The sequence below is a fragment of the Barbus barbus genome (genome assembly GCF_936440315.1).
Source record: "Barbus barbus genome assembly, chromosome: 5".
In the NCBI taxonomy this organism is placed as follows: Eukaryota; Metazoa; Chordata; class Actinopteri; order Cypriniformes; family Cyprinidae; genus Barbus; species Barbus barbus.
In genome coordinates, this window is record NC_136733.1 from 28,619,626 (window position 1) to 28,641,868 (window position 22,243).

The 22,243-nt window shown below is 38.6% G+C and overlaps 1 protein-coding gene across 1 annotated transcript in view; it reads right to left on the reverse strand.

The window, feature by feature from the left end:
- Positions 1 to 881: 881 nt before the first annotated feature.
- The window catches only part of LOC306870164 (androgen receptor-like), a 95,126-nt gene continuing 73,764 nt past the window's right edge, over positions 882 to 22,243 (reverse strand). The window contains exons 4-8 of the mRNA XM_079417272.1: positions 9,341 to 9,619; positions 7,533 to 7,677; positions 6,726 to 6,856; positions 5,076 to 5,227; positions 882 to 2,627 (exon numbers count right to left, since the gene is read on the reverse strand). Of these exons, the coding sequence (XP_079273398.1) occupies positions 2,469 to 2,627; positions 5,076 to 5,227; positions 6,726 to 6,856; positions 7,533 to 7,677; positions 9,341 to 9,619 (866 nt within the window). The 3' untranslated portion in view covers positions 882 to 2,468. The remainder of the gene's footprint in view (positions 2,628 to 5,075; positions 5,228 to 6,725; positions 6,857 to 7,532; positions 7,678 to 9,340; positions 9,620 to 22,243) is intronic.

The window sequence follows — 22,243 nt, forward strand, 5'->3', positions numbered from 1 at the left end:
AAACCTGTAAGAGTTTTTTTCTTCTTAATTTTTCTACCGAAAACTGAATAAGATATAAGAAAAGAAAAAAGCTGGTCACTAAACAGCTGATGGCAGCCTTCGACTTCCATAGCATTTTTATTATAGCCTATGCAAGTCAATGGCTACCAGACACTGTTCAGTTACTAACATTCTTCAAAATATTTGACCCTGGACCACAAAACCAGTCTTAAGTGTCAATTTTTCGAAATTGAGATTCATACATCTTCTGAAAGCTGAATAAATAAGCTTTCCATTGATGTGTGGTTTGTTAGGATCAGACAATATTTGGTTGAGATACAACTATTTGAAAATCTGGAATCTGAGGGTGCAAAAAAATCTAAATATTGAGAAAATCGCCTTTAAAGTTGTCCAAATAAAGTTCTTCGCAATGCATATTACTAAACAATGATGAAGTTTTGATATATTTATGGTAAGAAAATTACAAAATATATTCATGGAACATGATCTTTACTTAATATCCTAATTATTTTTGGCATAAAAGAAAAATGTATCATTTCGACCCATACAATGTATTTTTGGCTATTGCTACAAATATACCCCAGCGACTTAAGACTGCTTTTGTGGTCCTGGGTCACATATGTCTCTTTGTGTTCAACAGAAGAAAGAACTCATACAGGTTTGGAACAACTTGATGGTGAGTAAAGGAAAATTTTCATTTTTGGGTGAACTATCCTGTTAACACCCTCGAGGGAACAGAGAACAGCTTTAGCACCACTTGTCAGTGATTTGAGACAGCTGATGATGATTAAGATATTTGGTACGAGCTTCTGAAAAAAATAACAGTACTATTCCCATATTAGCGCATACGCTAAGCTCTTTTTTCTTTTCTTTTTTTTTTTCAAAGTTGTGCAGCATTTGAAGCATGTTTTGATATTCTAAAAGAGCTCGTTAAAAGAGTGTGTTAAGCATGTGATTATTTATTGCTAGCGCAGAGAAATACAAATCCCTCAGTGGCACTTACCATAAAGGAAAGATAGAAAACTGTACTGTAAAACTATTGACTACATCCATACATTAGCATATAGAAAGGTTGAAAAGAACCACGCTTAACTTTTACATATACTATATATACAAGAACATTACCTTGCCAAATCTTCCATTAAGGACAGTGAGAGAGAAAGTATCTTCAAAAGAGCCTTATGGGAAACAGTACCGTTTCCTAACAATATCCATTTAGCTTACTGGAAATGCAGTTTAGTTTGTTTGAATATCTAGGGCTTTAGCATGCAATTATTTGTTTGTTGTTTTGTAGATGGATATGAAGACAGCATGCAAAGATTTATATTTATATGTATATATTTGAAGATCATCTCTGCTTACCCAAGCGTTGCAGTATTTATGTTCTATGTACAAACTGTCAACAATATCCCCTAAAACCTGCACTTAAATATCCAGGTTGCAAAAGAGGGCATTGAGCCCTGTCTTAACAAAACTCTGCTGTCTGGAGGAGGCAAGTCTTGATGACTGTTTTCTTTTTTTTCTTTTTTTAATTGTGCTGTTGTTTCGTTCTTGTGGCAAACCCGACTGTGACAGATTTTTAAAATAAGTCACAAATTATCTGACCCCAAATGAATGATGCCTTTTAAAAAGCTTTTACAAAGAGCCTCTACATTTCATAAGAAATGAATGAAGTACTTGTTTTACAATCAATAAACTAATAAAGCAGGGAGGAGACTGATAGCCAGCCTGCTGTACTGAAATACACACTGTTATATATTTAGTAGTGCATTCTAACTAACAATAGTAAAAGTCATAAGCGAAGAGACGCTGTCATAGTTTTCATCATGTTCTGATGTATTTCTCTATGCATGCTGCTTTTCTTTGACCTGATCTCTCAAGTCAACAGACAATAAATGAAACCTTTTTATCCTGCGATGCATAGAGATTAGAGGCAGGTCACAGACTCTGATAGAGATCTGTGCAGTGTCCTTTTTTTTTTTTTGATTAAGGGCTCAGATGAAACTTCAGTGTGATATTTTTTCCAACCTGTCCACCAGGCAACACGTTGTAACTCTTGAAGGATAACTGCTGGTCGAAAGAAAGAACAAAACTTGCTTCACACCATGCTGTCAGTTTGAGAAAATGAGCTCAAATGATCTCTGAAGAGAAGATAGACAACTGTAATGATGTAATGGTCCCGCTACTTTTCAGGGCCATTTTTCAAAAGGAGAGAGAGAGAGAGATGAGACTGATATAGAAAGAGAGGGAGTGATAGAATGGGAGAAATAAAATTTAAAAAAAAAGGGAAAAAAAAAAAATCATATCATTCAGTCTCAGTATCGTTCAGTCCTGTCGCTCAATTCGAGTCCAGATTCAAAGCAATGCAGGCTGGTTTAGGCTGGATCAAACTGGATTAGGCCAAACTGACTGGCTCATATGGCCTGGGTGGGGTTGGTATGGATCAGCAGTTCAGGGGTGTAGACTTGTCATTTGTGAAACAGGATTGGTTTAGACAGGCCGGCTAGGATTTTTGGCACCTGGACTGAGATGATTTCTGCAATCATTTCAGGAAAGCTGACCTTCGTCGGCAGGGACCGTGCTTGGACAAAGAGGTCAAAGGTGAACTGGTGCAACTTCTGAACAATCTGGGTGAGGGAAAGAAGAGAGAGAGAAAAAGAGGGGAAAGGAGAGACAAGAACAAGCAAAATGACAACATGGAAAAAAATGAAGGGATAGAAAAATTCACGAAGAATGAAATGTGTCATTATTTCCATGTGCTGTCTGCATTGTTTTATTATCAGATTTGATGTTTTAGAATCCGATTGAAATGACATAAATCAGTTAATCGCACAAACACGGACAAAAAAATTTGCAGTGACTCAATGCGCATGTTGCAGATCACCATCTGAGGCCGAGTGTTCAGTTGTGGATGATGCAGCAGACTACCACAATCTGGCGTACTATACTGCGATTTTACAGCATTCACCCGCATTAGCTCTTTAAAATGATGAAAGTGTGCTTGACTATACAGCACGTTCCTGGTCTTAATGATCTTCTCCCTCATTTGATGAATTACTGCCGCCATGATCAAAAATGTACATAAAAGTCTTATTCATAAAATTCCTTTTACTCTGATTAACTCAGATGGCAAAAGTGTAACATGAGGTAAATTAGCCATTAGGCATTCCAGTAGCTTGGAAAGTAAAACACTGTGCTAGCAATAGCAAGGCCATGGGTTTAAAGGGACAGTTCACCCAAAAATGAAAATCCGGTCATTTACAGTCATCATTTCACCCTAAAGTTGTTTCAAACTTGTGTGAATTTCTTTCTTCTGCTGAACACAAAAGATGATCATTTGAAAAGTGTGTATAACCAAGCATTTGCTGGTCCGTAAGGAAAGAAATACAATGGAATCAATGGCTATCTTCAACTGTTTGGTTACCTACAGGTTTGAAACAACTTCAGGGTGAGTAAATGATGACAGAATTTTCCATTTTGGGTGAACTAACCCTAAGTCTCAAGTCATGGATCAACTGATAAAATACATAACCTGAATGCAGTGCATGTCATTTCAGATCAGAGTATCTGCAAAATTCAAAAGCATGAATAAGGTGCATCGATAATGAGCCTAATTTACATTAAATGGTGTGTTTGTGCTGAAAAGAATGACAGTTAATTTAAATACGCTTTCAGCCCATTTAGCATCTTGTTAAACTGGACTGCAGATTGTAAATTATTAAAATGCATGCATGGAATAGCAGCACAACTTTATACTGAATTATGCCTGTAATTGTCTTATTTGTGTATGAGAACACACACTTCCACACAAATGTTTGGGGTTGATAAGATTTTGCAATGTTTTTGAAAGAAGTCTCTTTTTCTCATCAAGGCTGCATATATTTGATCAAAAAGACAGCAAAAACAGTAGTACTGTGAAACTGTTTTACACTTAAAGGGGTCATCGGATGCAAAAATCACTTTTACATGTTGGTTGAACATAAATGTGTGTTGGCAGTGTGTGTACACAACCACCTTATAATGATACAAATCCACCCAGTGTTTTTATTTCATTTTTAATTCCAGATAAATAAAAACCTCTTTCTCAAATAAAGCCATTCACAGATTCTTGGATGTGTGACGTCACACAGACCCAGGCCGCTCCCACAATTGTTGATTGACTGGCATTTTATCACAGACCCGCCCTGAGTGTCTGTCATCAGTCCGCCATTGTTTCAATGCTGGAGCAGGTGCAGACAAGTCTCCTAAGAGATTGTGGTGTTTTTTTGTTGGATGTAATAATGAATTCGCCCCCCGATCTACCTAAATGTGTTTGTTCGTGTAAATCATTTGTGATCCAGCTTCACCTACAGAAGAAGCGAGTATAAGTTTTTTTTTAAGAATCTTTGCAAATCACCTTTCCTAATAATGTGTTTGTTAGCAAGTTCCGAGGCTAAATGCGGCTAAAGTTTACAGTCTCTTGAGAATGGCTCATGAACGGCGGCATTAGCATTTAAAGGCACATGCAACGAAACGGCTCGCTGTGAACAGAGCTGTTTTTGAAAAAGGGTGATTTACACTACCATTGAGAAATTTTAACCAAAGTATGTTATAGACTTTTCATTAAAAGGATCGTGTCAACTTGTGGAATATGGGCATCTGATGACCCCTTTAAAAGTAACTTTTTTATTTTAATATAATTTAAAATTAAATGTATTCTTGTGATGGCAAAGCTGTTTCTTAGCATCCATAACTCCAGACTTAGGTGTCACATGATCCTTCAGAAATCATTTTAATATGCTGATTTGGAGCTCAAAAATATTTCTTATCAATGTTGAGAAAAATTGTGGTGCCTCATATTTTTGTGGAAACCATAATACTTTTTATTAATAGAAAGTTCAAAAGAATAGAAAACATTTAATTGAAATAGAAATGTTCTTTAACAATGTAAGAGTCTTTACTCTCACTTTTGAGCAACAGGATACATCCTTGCTGAATCAAAGCATTAATTACTGTCACTAAACATTTGGATGATAGTATATGAATGTAAGACTAATCAGTATGTTTGGTGTGTGGCGTGTATGTGTGTTACTAACTGGTTGCAGTGAGTCCATCAGTCGGGTCAGCTGTTGGAAGCGCATGGAACAGTTGGTCTTCCTTCCATAGTTGATTAAACGATCAAGCTCGTTTATGTACGTCAGTCGCAGCTCATCAAAATACTTCTGACTCTTCAGCCCCTCCATTGGAACTGCAGAAATAGAAATAAAACTTTCATTTTAAATTGCATACACCTGAAAAAGAACATGATTTAAATAAAATGTACTGATTTTGTGTTTGCCTATTGTATTTTGCATGATTTATTATACAGTGGCGTTTTCTTTTTCTTTTCTTTTTTACTTATTTAACAAGTAGTCAATGAAAGGAGGTACTTAACCTTCAGGGGGTCACACTAAATATTATATGAGCTTTATTTTGTTTTCATTTAAGAAAAGGAAAGTATTGTGACTGTTACCATAACGTAGAACAAACACAACCTCTGATTATGACGCTGAGCATGTGCACTCAACTTCTTTGGTCGACCATGGCGAGGCCTGTTCTGAGTGGAACCTGTCCTGCTAAACCGCTGTATGGTCTTGGCCACCGTGCTGCAGCTCAGTTTTAGGGTCTTGGCAATCTTCTTATAGCCTACGCCATCTTTATGTAGAGCAACAATTCTTTTTTTCAGATCCTCAGAGAGTTCTTTGCCATGAGGTGCCACGTTGAACTTCCAGTGACCAGTATGAGAGAGTGAGAGCGATAACACCAAATTTAACACACCTGAGTCACATGACACCACTAACACTAACGAGTCACATGACACCGGGGAGAGAAAATGGCTAATTGGGCCCAATTTGGACATTTTCACTTAGGGGTGTACTCACTTTTGTGGCCAGTGGTTTAGACATTAATGGCTGTGTGTTGAGTTATTTTGAGGGAACAGCAAATTTACACTGTTATACAAGCTGTACACTCACTACTTTACATTGTAGCAAAGTGTCATTTCTTCAGTGTTGTCACATGAAAAGATATAATAAAATATTTACAAAAATGTGCGGGGTGCACTCCCTTCTATGAGATACTGTAAATATAGACTATTTATGTGATTAATATTTTCTTGCAGAAGTATTAAATAACATTAACATTCAATAATATATAAACAAAATAATAATCCATAGAAAATATATATAAATAAACTAAATTATAAATAATTAAATCTTAAATATAAAATTATGTCTAAATTAAGCTAACACTCAGCTGGGGATAGTTCATGTGGTGGTGAAATGTTTGTTCATTTATATTCTCAATTATATTTTTGTAATGGGAAATCATGCAGTAACAGAGTTGAACACAATGTGAGACACAGCTACATTTTGCGGGGTTGGCATTTAAAATTAGCTGATAAAAATAATTTATACAGCAATGAACTGAATATTCACAAGATTGTCAACATTTATTTGATTTGTTGAATACAGTCTAAAAGCTCCCTGGACAGACTAAAGTCACCATTTCAAGGTGTTAGCTATATATATATATATTTTATATTAGCTACTTAGAATATTTCTCACACCGGTAAACAAGAATGATGCCTATAATTATTATTACTGTTATTAATATTTTTTTTAATGTGTCATTAGGTGCTAGTATTCACAAGTACTTTGCTCTGTACACACACACACACACACACACACACACAGCAATAGACTCACTGATGCTGAAAAGGAGGAGGGCCTTCATACAGAGGAACTCTTCCTGTGTGACCTGCAGCAGCACAAACTCCTGTGAGAGGTGCTTCATCTGAACACAGTGCTCGTACATGCTGGAGATATGCATCCTACGACTGAGATTGGGGACAGATTAATTGACATACACGGAGAGAAAGAAACAAACAAAGGAACATCTGACAATGACAGAGCTTGCAACAACTTTTGACTCGCTAATTACCATATAGTACTGACTACTGAATAATGCAGTCAGTAATCTAATGATTCCCAAATATCTCTCTAAATGAAATGTATTTCATGCCTTATACACAAGTTCTGTCAGCAGCAGTGGTGTGGGATTGCCCAAAATGCATTTAAGAAGTCTTCTATTTCAGATAATGGTGAAAAGGCCATTGAGAGCATGTGAACCCCCCAAAAAATCCAATCTCTCCTGGGATTGTGTTTGTGACAAAGATCCTCCACACCATAATAAGCCAGCAGTATATTATAAATGAATCTTGAAAGAATCCACGATGAGACTCTTATTGTGTGCATGAAGTACAAGATATATACCTGCCCAGGAGAGAGAAAGATAGAGAGAAGGAATAAGGTAGAGAAAGAGCCGCCGAGGAGAAATGAAAGAAAAATGAGCGAGAGGAAAGATGGATTAGAACATTTACAAGACAAGCAAATGGACAGAAGAAGAAAATGGAATGAGAGAGAAGGCAACAATGCAGAACACAGATGGGTGTCAGACACAAAAGAAAACAGGCAAATAAGAGCAGGGCGGATGTGAAAGAGAATGAGACTGACTCATTGAAGACCAGGTCCGGCGCAAAGTAAAGCATCCGCGCGTTGGCGTTCTTGTAGGACCTCCAACCCAGAGCAAAGACCATCACTCCCATCCAGGTGTGTTGTATGACTGTCATCTGATCATCCACATGCAGGTTACGGAAACCTGAGAGATGGGAGAGATATTTGTAGTTTGTGTTTGCTGCCTATAACTTACAGTTTGTCAGGTGCTTGGGCGCTATTTTTGAGACCAACTGCATTTACAACTCTATTTCAGCTCCACCAGCTCATGCCATGATTCAGACTCGCCTGATGTTACTTTCAGAAAAAAGTATGGATGTCAATCTGAACAGAGGATTTTCAGTACATTGACTTGAACCAAATAAAAAGTTTGTAGAAGACCAGACAGCATATGCACCACTTTCAGGAAACAAAGGGAAAACTAGCTGAACGTTCTGGGACAAACTTGATCTTGCTTCCCTCATAACACATTTATCATTGGATTCAGTGCAGATTAAAATGCCAGGCCTCACAGTTTTATTAATGCTATAAATAACAGGGAATTGGAGAACTGCAACCAATCACATCAACCTGATTCCATCAACCAATCACTTGTTGCTGTCACACTAAGCTTCAAAAAAGGGTTCTTGTCAAGCCACACCCCTTTCGCTCTCTATCGCCCATCCTGCTGTTTTTCTCTCAGTATTTGATGGTTTGCTGCCTGCCACTGCATTTTACATACGACTGAAGTCTGCCTTTGCTTTTCAAAAAGCCATTTATCAAAGCCATTAGAGTGAAGTAGATTACACAACACCTCTTAAGCCTCAGAATTGAAATACAAACCATAGTTAAATCACTGAAAAAAAATAACCAAATAATTCTCCACTGATGCCCCGATCTGAATAACCAGGCAGGATCTCCATCTTGTTATTATACTATTGTGTCAATGAATATTAAGTGTGTCACAGATAACGAAAAGAAAGATCATTTAAAAATCTAGTTTCTTCAAAATTTACATTTTGTATTCATGTTGGTTCCACATGGGTTTTAAAAATGTTAATAATAATAAAAAAAAAAAAAGAGTAAAAACGAATATTTTCATTGCCATTTGATACACGTGAATATGCAGATTTTACATTTTTTTTTTTCAAACAGGTTTTTAATTCCATTGTTGAAGGTAATTATTATAAATTTTTTTGCAAATATCATTAACTATTGATTGATAAATATATCAAGTGTTTGGTCACATCACATGACATTTTACTAACCTTGTCTTGTAATGAAAAAGTCAAATGATCTGATATATGAGACTGGCTAACCTTTACAAAGTCATGAGGACCTGCATGGTCCTCTCATTACCTCTCATCTACTGATTTATGTTTCTGCATGATGTTGGACCACATACTTCTAATTTGGTGCAAAAAGCTTTTAAATAATAAGCAGTAAAGTGATGTTGTTCACCCCCCCTCCCCCCCCCCCCCAATAAATAATAATAAATGAATATATCAAACTACATCAAAACATAAATGAATTCAAATTATTCTTCAAAAATAAATAAATAAATTGAAAAAGGCTTTTTCTTTATGATTTCTTGACTTTTTAATAATATTTCCATCAGAAAATATCAAAATAAATTTTTGATCCAGAAATGAAAAAACATGTTCTTCATAGAAGAGGTTTAATCAAATTTCTATAGAATTTATGTTTGTTTTTTTCTTTTTGTATTTATTATTAATAGATACAAAAAATGTGCATCAAGGTACTGACCCCTTTATAAAAAGCAAAACTGCAAAAATGAAATAAGTGAAAATGTGACATGCTTAAATTACCTGGAAGTCCTTTGGCCCATTTCACTACCTTGACAAGTTGCCTCTCTCCCAACTCATTAAGGCTGGTGAGGAGGGCAGCTGCCGAGTCAGGCTGAGCATGATCATGGCCGGCGTTCACCACCTCAGGCTCTATGGCCTCCAGGATGTTCAGGAAGATCAACTGTGAGTGGAACGTCAGGCTGGGCTTGGGCGACAGGCACTGGACTGCCTCTGATGGGCCCTGAACAGGGCCGACTTCCTCTGGACCTTTCATCTGTCCGATCTTCCTCAGCTTGCGGGCTGCGGCACAGAACAAAAGCAATATACCGTCATAAACAGGGTGGGAGTACTTCCTTTGTAAATTCAACCTGCACAGAAACACATTATTAATCTCGAACACTTCTTTATTTTATCTAGCACATATTATTTAGAAGGCAATGAAGCAGGTAGTCTCTGAGTAATGAGGTTGGCATGATCTTATTTCTGCTCTTGAATATCTCTATTATACAACAGAGGATAAAACCTGCAATGCGACGGCAAGTGTCTCCACCACATTATCTCCTGCCAGTCACCACAAAGAAAGATTACTAACCACAAAACATGCTTTTCACTACAACAAAGGACCTGACAGGATTAGCGTAAATGTGTGGATATATTTTAGTAACATGGAGCAGAACTGCAGCCATTCAACAATGCAAAACATACTTTGTTTCGCTAATTCTTGCGGATATGCATTCTTTGACCAGAAAATGCTGTTTACTATGCACAACAGAGTAAAACCATCTGTATTCTGAGGCTGCTGCTAATAAAGTGAATTAAATGAAGATGTAAATATGCGCGCGTGTGTGCATGTGCGCTTTAATTAGTTGCTACAGTAGCAACGGTTTCTCTCCTGCTCCAATGAGTGCCTGTGGTTTTGTTATGATGCCTAACACTCACAGTTTCCACTCTGAATTATAAATCAGAGATGCTCATTATTCAGTGGGCAGCGTTAGGGTGAGGAATGAAAGACTATCGGTTGAGATGATTTACAACTCGCATACTTTAATGGTGCATTACGAACGCCGATCCAAAATGTAAAAAACAAGTTCTATTAAGAAAAAAAAAATTGAATAATCTGTGAGGCAGCTGATTTAAATGCCTAAAAAGCTCTTCGTTGCTGGCTAAGTGGACACACTCAAAATGAAAATGATTCAGCCCTCTGAGATCCCCACAAAAAGGAGGCTCCAATTTTGCTGACGAGAGACCAGAACCTCTCTGCTTGTGGTCTGAAATGAAGTGTTGTAAAGACATAGAGAAGGGGAAAGAGTGAAATAATAACTTCCTCCTGAGATGGTTTACCAAAAGCCTATGGGTTTGCGGTAAACTTGTGGCAAGGTGCCAAAGACACCACCACTGAGATTCTCTCGTCAAAAGACACATAAACCTGCCATTCTGGCAAATACAAGCAAAAATGTAATGTAGATGGCAAATACAGCAAATATGGCTGTTACAAAACACTGTCTCCTGCACGTCGATTTGCTAGTTAAGCTGATATGTCTTCAGATACAAACTTCACTCCAGAGTAGAGTAAAGCTGGAGCTTCAGCTTCAAACAGGCTCTAGGCAGACTGAAAATGAAAAGGAAGACCTATAAGTCAGTATATTCTGTAATGTTAACATTCAGAGTATGGACTTTGGCAAATAAATACCAATTATGCAAATCAGCATTGCACTTCAATGGCTTCGGATGCCAGTTTAAATAAGCATACTTCCATATCCAGTATTCCTCAGAAGATAAAGTCCACCCATGAGAGAAGATGCATCCTCACATTATCACTCAGTTGGGCATTTCTGAAACTCAAAATTTGAAAACACACGTGAAGTCATCCAATTGAGTTTCTCTGAAGGTCTGTAATTAGGTAAATGGTGTTGCTGAGAAAATCTTCTCAGACTTGAGCAGGAACTGGAGGAACAAGGTGAATGCGTTAAAACTTCACAGACGAGGGAGAAGCCAGCACTCAGTAGCGGATGCAGTAGATAAGTGTTTACTTATATATATGTAACAGTTTACTGTTACATAAAAGAAAACGTTTTGTTTCAGAGTTTTGGCATTCTGGGCTCCACTCGGAATCTGTGAAAAGTTTTGAATGATGTGAACTTTGAGCCATAATGACAGATGTGTGCATAAAGACTTCTGTCTCTCACTGGCAGAAAAAGAGTTTTGGGACGTTTCGGCAATAAGTAACTGGATGCTATAAATTTTCAGTCTTAAGGATTTTAAATGTAGGCATGAACTGACAGACCATTTGTGAGAATTAACATACAACCAACCAAATCAATTAATAAACAGAGATTTTGTTTTTGTTTTAAAATTTTGAAATTGTTGATTTTTATAAGAAAAAAAATGCCACTCTTTAATGCGTAGTATGTTTCTAATCCTGTCGAAAACATTCCTAGTTAGAGACTTTCCCTTTTTATTCTGTAAATGTGTTTCTGAATCATATTAAATATATGAATCATATTTTCTGAATCATATTACATATATAATCCAATTACATATATAGTGAGCATAAAACCCTTCAAGGCTTTTTTTCAGAAAAAAACAAGTAAAAATAAAGTGAGTTTTTGAAACAAACAAAATAATCTGGTTTCTTCCTTCCTGATTTAAGAAATTTTAGATATTTTGGCTGAAAACAAGACAAAAAAAATCCAAGTAAGAAAAACATTATTTCCAGTGTGAAATGCGATTACAGTCACAGAATTCAAATGTGTCAGGGAAGAGGGAAGGGCCGTCCGCTTGTCCACCGCCATCTGCTCTGTTCAAACTATCAGTTACCACAAACAGATGTATTGTGTGCGTGATGGTTTTACAACCACACTTGTGTGCTGTCTACTATTTGCTTTTGTCAACAGGACGATTTAGGTTTTATTTCCACAACTAAACATTTAAACAAAAACAAATGAACATGAAATGAAACAAATTAGCAGAATAAACCCCCATCGCTAATAAGTTTTAGGGGGAGTTTTCAGCAAAAAAAAAAAAATCCTATTATTTCTGAGCTTTGTTTGCTATATTGATTTTTGTAGTCATGTATCTTATTGCGTTTGCATTCTTATTTATTCAAATGTGATGTGATTATACTGTTGAAAGTATAAAAGATAAAGGCGATATACAGCATGTTAAAAAGGAATAATGAAAAATCACAGCTACAAGCACTTCGCGATTTATTCAGCTATGACTCAGCTGTATAAAAATCAGTGAAGAAATGACCCATGATTGCAACGTTGTTTAATTTGATGCATTTTAAATCAAGATTACTCCGACCATCTTTGTTCTAAAAGCAAGATACTATAGCGTCACTGTGAAGCAGAAGGTCCACTCTTTAATTTGATACCTGTTTTATACAATAACAACTTTGTGAGTAATTAAAAAAGATTGATGAGTGTGTGGAGATGCAGAGATGGAAGTAGTGCAAGATGGCTGAAATTTCATGTGATTTCAAAACCAGATTACTACACAATACTTTGTTGCACAGACTAGCACATAGCATCATTCCAAACGACTAGTCCTGATGCTATTTTTAGCACCACATATTTAAATGTTCCTTGTTCTTGATATACCGGTATTTCTGTTATTTTCAGAGCAATGTACATCACAGAATAGAGAAGTATGGTAGAACAAAGTGCAAGTGTTACACAGTCAGAGTGTTTAACACACTGTTCGTATGGTGACTCTAACCTTGTGACACCTACGAATATAGATTCATGGAACACACTACTCAGAGCAGCTAAAATAAGAGGCTACAGCCCCATCCTTGATCTTGCTAAAGACCTACCTGGTAGCATACCATCAGTATTGTATCACAGGAAATGTCGTAGCATCTTCACTGTGAAAAAACAGCTTGACAGCATCCTTGCAAAAGAAAGTTCTGCGGAAAGATCTCTCACAGAAAACTTAAGAAAATCCACTAGGCAAGGTCCACTGGCATCAAGGGTGTATGGGGCCAAATGTATATTTTGTGACAAATGTAGCAAGTATTTGAAAGGTCAAAGGACAAAAGAGAGCCTGACAAAATGCAGAGAGTTGAGAGCTGATGATACAATCAGGAGAGTGGCTGTCAGGAAAGGTGATAACAGAATGCTAGCCATAGTCAGCCGTGAAATAGTAGCAGCTGAAGGTCATTATCACAGATCCGGTTACAGGGTGGTTTTTCTGTGCAGCTGGGCAGGAACAATCCCTTTGGAAAGATTCTGGTAGACCAGACAATTGAGGAGACTGTAAACAAGGACACCCAGACTGCCGGTGGAACCAAAGGTTTCAGCCTAAAAACTGGAGCAGTCACCAGATACCATCTCACTTCAGAAAACAGAAGTCAGTATCTGAGGCAACTCAGGAACATGACAGGGAATGAGTCTACAGAGTGTTTCAGTCATCAAGATTTACAGAAGCCCAGGATAGAGAAGGATATGAGGCTGGGTAAACCCTCTAGGTCCAGATCAGTCTGATATCATTAGTCTTGCCACAGGAATGGCTGTGTCACCAGACATAGCGAGTGATCTGCTGCAAGCTCACCAGACTGGACAGCAGGCATATCAGACGTTCAGAAGTGAACGTTTAGCGAAAGAGTCACCTGCAACCAAGTTCCATGACAAAATGAGAAAACTGAAGACATTCTCAAGCATCAAGACAAGTGCTAGAGTAAAACAAGCACAGAAGAAAGAGGTGGTCTTGAAAGTTGACAGAAATTTATTTGGGCATATGATCATTGCTTCGCAAAGTAGAGAACTTCACATTAAAGATGTCCTGGATCATCCACTTGGTCCATTGCCTTGGGCACTCTCAAATCCAGATGGCTCATTGCGGAAAACTAATAAGGCTGCTCTTGCAAGAGAGTTAGAGAAATCACCATCATCAGTTGAAGATATTGGAGAACACTCTGCATGCAACATTGATGGAATTAGCCTTGTTCAGAAACTAAAAGGTGATGGAAAGACTTTTGGAGAGATTGCTGATTCTGTGCTGAACCTAGCGTTGCACGAAAAAAGAAACAGTAAGCGGATAGATGTGGTGTTTGATGTGTACTGGAAAACATCAATCAAGAATGCTAAGAGATACAATCGTGGTTCATCAAGTAGCACTCAATGGAAGAACATTTCCCCGGGACACAATATAGTGCAGTGGAGAAAGCTGTTAAGTAATACAGACAGTACAACAGCCTTGATAACATTCATCGTGGACCAGTGGAAGCTAGCAGAGACCTGAGTAAAGCTTCAGGACAAGCAGCTATTTGCAACCTATGGAGAGAGATGCTATTGTCGGACCAAAAAAGACTGGAATGTTGTTGAAGAGCTAAAATCTTCCCATGAGGAGGCGGATACCCGTATGCTCCTACATACAAATCATGCTAGCCAGAATGGCTATCAAACCACAGTTATTGTGAGTGAGGATACGGATGTTATGATCCTTTGTCTTGGATGCTGTAAGAAGATAAACTGCCCCTTTATCAAAAATCTGGCACTCAGAATCGAACAAGGTACATCAACATCAGCAGCCTTGCTCAGCTCCTTGGAGATGACCTATAGGCTGCTCTTATAGGGGTACAAGGGGTAAAGGCAGGTTGTGATAGCGTAAGTGCTTTTGCAGGACGAGGAAAACTTACCGCTCTCAAACTTGTGAAAGAAAACAGGATATTCCAAGAGTCCTTCAAATCCCTGGGAACAACCTGGGATGTATCAGAGGAATTATACAGCAACATGGAATCATTTGACTGCAGGATGTATGCACCATCGTCTAGTGTATGTGATGTCAATGATCTACGTAACCTGCTATTCTGTACCAAAAGGGTTGAAGTGGAGTCCAGGCTACTTCCCCCTTGCAGGGACTGCTTAAAGCAGCATATACAGCGTTCCAATTACCAGGCAGCTGTCTGGAGGCACTGTCTGGAAGGACAGCCAGACATACCCGAACCAAAAGGACATGGATGGACAACTGATGACAAAGGTATGTAATTATAATAAATACAATAATTACATTTTCTAATAACTAATAATAAAATAGTATAAATATGTATAGGGAATTTCTAGACATTTGGACACCTCACTGAAATGGATGAGAAATATCTTACACTTAATTTGTACAGGTATGCTGATGTTAGATTGGATATGGGGACCCCCAGCACCAATGGCTGTTCTGGAGCTTTGGCCTGCAAGCGTTCACGGACCTGCAAGCTTCCGACTGTTCCTGTCTTGCCAACAAATTAAAGTGCACAGAAATGTGCAAGATACAAACCTGCAGCAATCAGAGGGAGGAGGAGGAGGATACTGATGTCATGAAACTAGTTGAGTATGATGATGATGACAATGATGATGATGATGAATAAACAGAAACAGTCTGCAATGACCAAATAAGTTCATGGACAAGGTAGAATTATGTTGTTTTTCTTTGTATGCCATGTTCTGTTCAAATAAATATATTTTCATTCTTTGGCTCAACGGTTAGTGTCATTGAAGGCTGATTTCTGTGACAAAGCTACCATGTTGTAATATCATCTAGAGATATGGACTTAAAAAAAATAAAACTAGAATTTGCCACCTTGGGTGGTACCAATTAGTGAAAAATGTGGCCTGGGCCCATGGACTAATTTCAAAGCATTTTGTAGTCCATCACTTAACTGTCACACCCACACTGAAAGAAAATCGACAATTCATCTACAAATAGAAAATATTTCACAAAACTGGCAATCTACCTGGGCTAGGAGCTGACTGACAGATACTGCAGGAAGTCTCCAAGAACCCAAAGATGACATCAAAGGATATACAGTGCTGTCTTGGCTCAGTCAGTCAGAGTGCAAGAGTCAAGTATCCTAAAGAGACTGCATTACTTTGCACAGTATGTGACATACACAAGGAAGATGAATGTGAGGCCATCTGTTACAAAGCTGAGTCTGAGCTGTAAGTGGACCTGAAATATGGTACTCTGTTCCGTTTGGAGGAGTGAGCAAAAATTTAATGAGAAAAGAGACTTGACTGTTAGAGACTGATAAATTACGAAAAACACCAGTAGTTTTTAGCCAAAGCTATAAAATCATTTAAAAGGACAATTTTCACTGTAACTACCCATCAATATTCGTAAAACTCATGTAATTAAAGGGGATGCCTAATGCTATTTCATGCATTCTGAGTTATTTACACGGCTAAAGAGTTGGATTATCATGCTAAACATGGCCAAAGTAAAAAAAAAAAAGTTGGACGTATGATGGAGTATTTCTGTGCCAAATCAGTGGATGCAGTTTGTTTCTCTGGGGCAGCAGAGTTGTGCAAGTGTGTTTGTTCCCTGCATTTCGATGACAAATGTTTTATTAACAAATTAAAATTTAAGTCAAAGTTTTTGTTCCTGTTTTATTTATATTGATACCACAGCTTGCAGATCGCTACACAAAAGCTGCACATGCTTGTGACTTTTAGATCCCCCACGGCATGCCCCAGGAGTTTGACTGTATTTGGATAGAAGCGTGTTAAAACTAAAGAATCTTCAGAAATATGAAGGATACAATACTACTATAGGTACACAAGATTAACACGAGTTTGGAAGAAACTGTGTTATGTACCCTTTAAATATGTTTAAAATTGTTAATATGCTGTTAACAGTTCATGCATTTATCTAATCTGACTTTTTAATATATACAGTATGCTCAAAACACAGACACACACGTTTACTAAACAAACTTCCTGAAAACATACTATAGACTTAAAATATAATTTTTAATATAAGCTTATATTGATTACAGAACAACCCACAGCACTACCACTAAAAGAAATCTATTTGCTTTTCAGAAAAAAAAAATATATAAAAATTTTCTCCAAATTTTTTTTCTCACTGTCGATCATAACATACTCTTAGAGAGACTGGAAAACTGGGTCGGGCTTTCTGGGATGGCACTCAAATGGTTCAGATCATACTTAGAAGGGAGAGGTTATTATGTGAGTATAGGAGAGCATAAGTCTAAGTGGACGGCCATGACATGTGGAGTCCCACAAGGCTCAATTCTTGCACCGCTCTTGTTTAGCCTGTATATGCTCCCACTAAGTCAGATAATGATGAAGAACCAAATTGCCTATCACAGCTATGCTGATGATACCCAGATTTACCTAGCCTTATCTCCAAATGACTACAGCCCCATTGACTCCCTCTGCCAATGCATTGCTGAAATTAACAGTTGGATGTGCCAGAACTTTCTTCAGTTAAACAAGGAGAAAACTGAAGTCATTGCATTTGGAAACAAAGATGAAGTTCTCAAGGTGAATGCATACCTTGACTCTAGGGGTCAAACAACTAAAAATCAAGTCAGAAATCTTGGGGTGATTCTGGAGACAGACCTTAGTTTCAGTAGTCATGTCAAAGCAGTAACTAAATCAGCATACTATCATCTCAAAAACATTGCAAGAATTAGATGTTTTGTTTCCAGTCAAGACTTGGAGAAACTTGTTCATGCCTTTATCACCAGCAGGGTGGATTACTGCAATGGTCTCCTCACCGGCCTTCCCAAGAAGACCATTAGACAGCTGCAGCTCATCCAGAACGCTGCTGCCAGGATTCTGACTAGAACCAGAAAATCTGAGCATATCACACCAGTCCTCAGGTCCTTACACTGGCTTCCAGTTACATTTAGGATTGATTTTAAAGTACTTTTACTTGTTTATAAGTCACTCAATGGCCCAGGACCTAAATATATTGCTGATATGCTCACTGAATATAAACCGAACAGACCACTCAGATCATTAGGATCGAGTCACTTAGAAATACCAAGGGTTCACACAAAACAAGGGGAGTCTGCTTTTAGCTATTATGCGGCCTGCAGTTGGAACCAGCTTCCAGAAGAGATCAGATGTGCTAAAACATTAGCCACATTTAAATCAAGACTCAAAACTCATCTGTTTAACTGTGCATTTGAATGAGCACTGTGCTATATGTCCGAACTGACTGCAATGAATTTTATGTATAATCATTTTCTTTAAATTTATTTTAAATCAATCTCTATATCATTTTAAAATTCCTTGTTTTTATTATTTTTATTTCCATGTTTTTATTGATTTTTAATGTCTATTTCACTTTCTTTTATGTAAAGCACTTTGAATTACCACTGTGTATGAAATGTGCTATATAAATAAACTTACCTTGCCTTGCCTTAAATGAGCACATCCAAAAATGACTATAAATGCAGGTTTCGCAAATATAAATTTGTCTCCAAAGTATAGTGAACTAAAACCGCAAACACACAATCCCAGAGCTCCCATTCATCAGAAATTTATGGAGAAAGACCTTCTTAATGGAAAAGTCAAATTAAAAGTCAAAACCAGATGGGACATTTAAAGGGGCCATATGACGTTGCTAAAAAGAACAATATTTTGTGTATTTGGTGTGTTTATGTGGTTTAAAGTAAAAAAGAAAACATTATTTTCCACATACTGTACATTATTTTTACTCCTGTATGCCTCGCCTTTCTGAAACACGTAGATTTTTACAAAGCTCATCGTTCTGAGAAGCGAGGTGTGTTCTGATTGGCCAGCTATCCAGTGCGTTGTGATTGGTCGAATACCTCTAGCGTGTGATGGAAATGTTACACCCCTCTCACCGCATTGTGATGGCGTTTCCTAATGCCGACGAGAATAAAACAATAAAACCCTTTACAAACGAAGCATCTGTTGCATCCAGAGGGGACATAATTACTGATTATAATGACTTATACTGTACTTATACTTATACTTTTTAAACATCACCATGTCTGAATTTGTGATTGGAGAAAAGACAAACAACAAGAGCTACTCTACACTGTTCAAAACTCGCGTTTGAATAGTCAGTAGCAGAAACGTTTTTACAGGCTGTGAGTCAGAAGCGCCAGACTGTCCTTGCAAAGTTGGAATTGCCCCACTTAATACAAACAGCCTTTGTGCAAGCTAGCCTTGTAGGCTACTCTCCAGCCAGGTTTAGGAAGTAGTCCTCCATAAAATGTGCTGCACACACTTGAATATTTGCATTGTACTGCTCTGGAACAGTGTTGTAAATACAACTTAACCACTGATTTCCAGTTGTGTCCTCTTTTAGAAGCCCAAACAAAGTACTTTCGCTTTCACAATGAAACACAGTGCCTCCACGACATGGCGCCGGCGGCAGCAACAATACTACAGCGAGAATAAAAGTCACACCTTCTTTATTTGCATATACGTTTGGACAGGGTTATGAAATTCTCCCCACATCGTGACGTAGACATGTGGGGGCATGTTTGAATGAGCCGTTTTAGGGGGTCATGGACTCCCTAAAACGGAAAAAAAAATATATAAAATTGGGCTAAAAGTGTGTGCACAAGTGTTACTGAACATGTACAGAGTAAAATATTACTGAATACATGTTCAGTAACACTTGCGCACACACTTTTAGCCCAAATTCTTTTTTTTTTTTAATTGAATGTCCCTAGGGCCGGGCTTCGGGCTAATATTCACGTCATAGTTCAGACGCGGGCCGGTCTTTGGGCCTGTTTTAGGCTTCTTTATATTTATATCAATTATTGTATTATTGTATTATATGACCTGAAGAGAGCTGGGACCACAGTCTCAACGGTTACCATTAGTAACACACTACACCGTCATGGATTAAAATCCTGCAGTGCGCGCAAGGTCCCCCTGCTCAAGCCAGCACATGTCCAGGCCCATCTGAAGTTTGCCAAAGACCATCTGGATGATCCAGAGGAAGCATGGGAGAAGGTCATGTGGTCAGATGAGACCAAAATATAACTTTTTGGTATAAACTCCACTCGCCGTGTTTGGAGGAAGAAGAAGGATGAGTACAATCCCAAGAACACCATCCCAACCGAGAAGCATGGGGGTGGAAACATCATGCTTTGGGGGTGCTTTTCTGCAAAGGGGACAGGACGACAGCACCATATTGAGAGGAGGATGGATGGAGCCATGTATCGCAAGATTTTGGGTAACAACCTCCTTCCCTTAGTAATAGCATTGATGATGGGTCGTAGCTAGGTCTTCCAGCATGACAATGACCCCAAACACACAGCAAGGGCAACTAAGGAGTGGCTCCATAAGAAGCATTTCAAGGTCCTGGAGTGGCCTAGCCAGTCTCCAGACCTGAACCGAATAGAAAATCTATGGAGGGAGCTGAAACTCCGTGTTGCCCAGCGACAGCCCCAAAACATGTAAACCTGTATGGAGGAGTGGGCCAAAATCCCTGCTGCAGTGTGTGCAAACCTGGTCAAGAACTACAGGAAACGTCTGACCTCTGTAATTGTAAACAAAGGTTTCTGTACCAAATATTAAGTTCCATTTTTCTATTGTATCAAATGCTTATTTCATGCAATAAAATGGAAATTAATTATTCAAAAATCCTACAATGTGACTTTCTGGATTTTATTTTTATATTCTGTCTCTCACAGTTGAGGTGTACCTACGATGAAAATTACAGATCTCTCCATTCTTTGTAAGTGGGAAAACTTGAAAAATTTGCAGTGTATCAAATACTTATTTGCCCCACTGTACATTGCTTAAACTCCATTCTTTTACTCACTGTTACTTCCTTTAAATGGCGGATTTATGTCTACCTTTGAGTGTAGCTGGAGACCATGGAGAAGCAGATCCGCGACCTGGTGGAAAAGCAGGCCCAGCTGAGAGCCGTGCTGGAAACATCCCGTGCTGACGCTCACAAGTTTGGGGTAAATATACACTTCCACCACCTCTACTCCATGTGTTCCTGTGCACAGGCCCTGTGCACCAAGGACGCGATCTTCCCAGGCCTCCTTTACTCCTTCCTTTACCGGAACACCACGGACCCTGGGTACACCAGCAGTGGAAGACGCAAGCCATGCCCTGGGCAAGGACCTCTCCCCCCGTGCCGCCTCCGGTCTTCGAGATCTCCACCCTCCGCAAGATGGAATACGACGCTGTGATCATTGGAGACTCCATCATCCGGCATGTCTATGCTACCTTTGCTAAAGGTAAAGTGCACACTCACTGTTTCCCTGGCACAGGAGCGGTCGTGCTGCATGCGGGGGTTAACGACACCAAGCTGCGGCAGACGGAGACTCTGAAGAGGGACTTCAGGAGCCTGATCGAGATGGTACACAGCACATTACCCGCGATGACGATCATCGTGTCAGGACCGCTTCCCACGTATCGACGAGGACACGAAAGCACAATCTGATTCTGCTTTAGCCTAGATTTAAACTGCTGATTTTGTCTGGCCAGAGGAGAATGACATTCGAGAAATATTTCGATAAACTATTTCCCCATCTAATTACTGTAAAGCTGATATAAAGCCACCCAGCTTTATATCAAGCTGATGTAAAGCTGCTTTGACACAATTTCCATTGTTAAAAGTGCTATACAAATAATAGTGACTTGACGAAAGGTTCAGTAGAAACTGCTCTTTGTTAATAAATGCAATCTTTTCTGGGAGCGACCTAGGATTTTTCGTGCTGATGGCCTGTACCTCAGCAGAGTCGGAGTGGAACTCCTGTCAGACAACTACCCCAGAACGCTACGCTCCATATAACTAGTAAGCCAATTCTCAAATAACTGCTATGATGGCTTTTGTAAGTACTTGCGTTGTCCAATCTATAAAGACTGTGTCTGTTCCCTGAATTGTGAGGTCCAGGGCTTGACATTAACACCCGACAAAAGCTTGTTACAGACCTGATGTCAATTAACTTCATTAGTTGCTAGATGTTCTGCCAGCTGAATATTTTCAAACTTTCTTGCTTTTTCAGCCCTTTGCTGCTCCCGTGCCAACTTCGCTCTGACGATCGAACGCTGTCTTTGAATGTGGCAGGATTGTTGAGCCTCACAAGAAAGTGCGCACGCAACGCGCCATCACTGCTGAGTGGGGCTGTCAGAAAATTTTTGAATTTCGAATATTCGTCGAATTTAAAATCAAATCCAC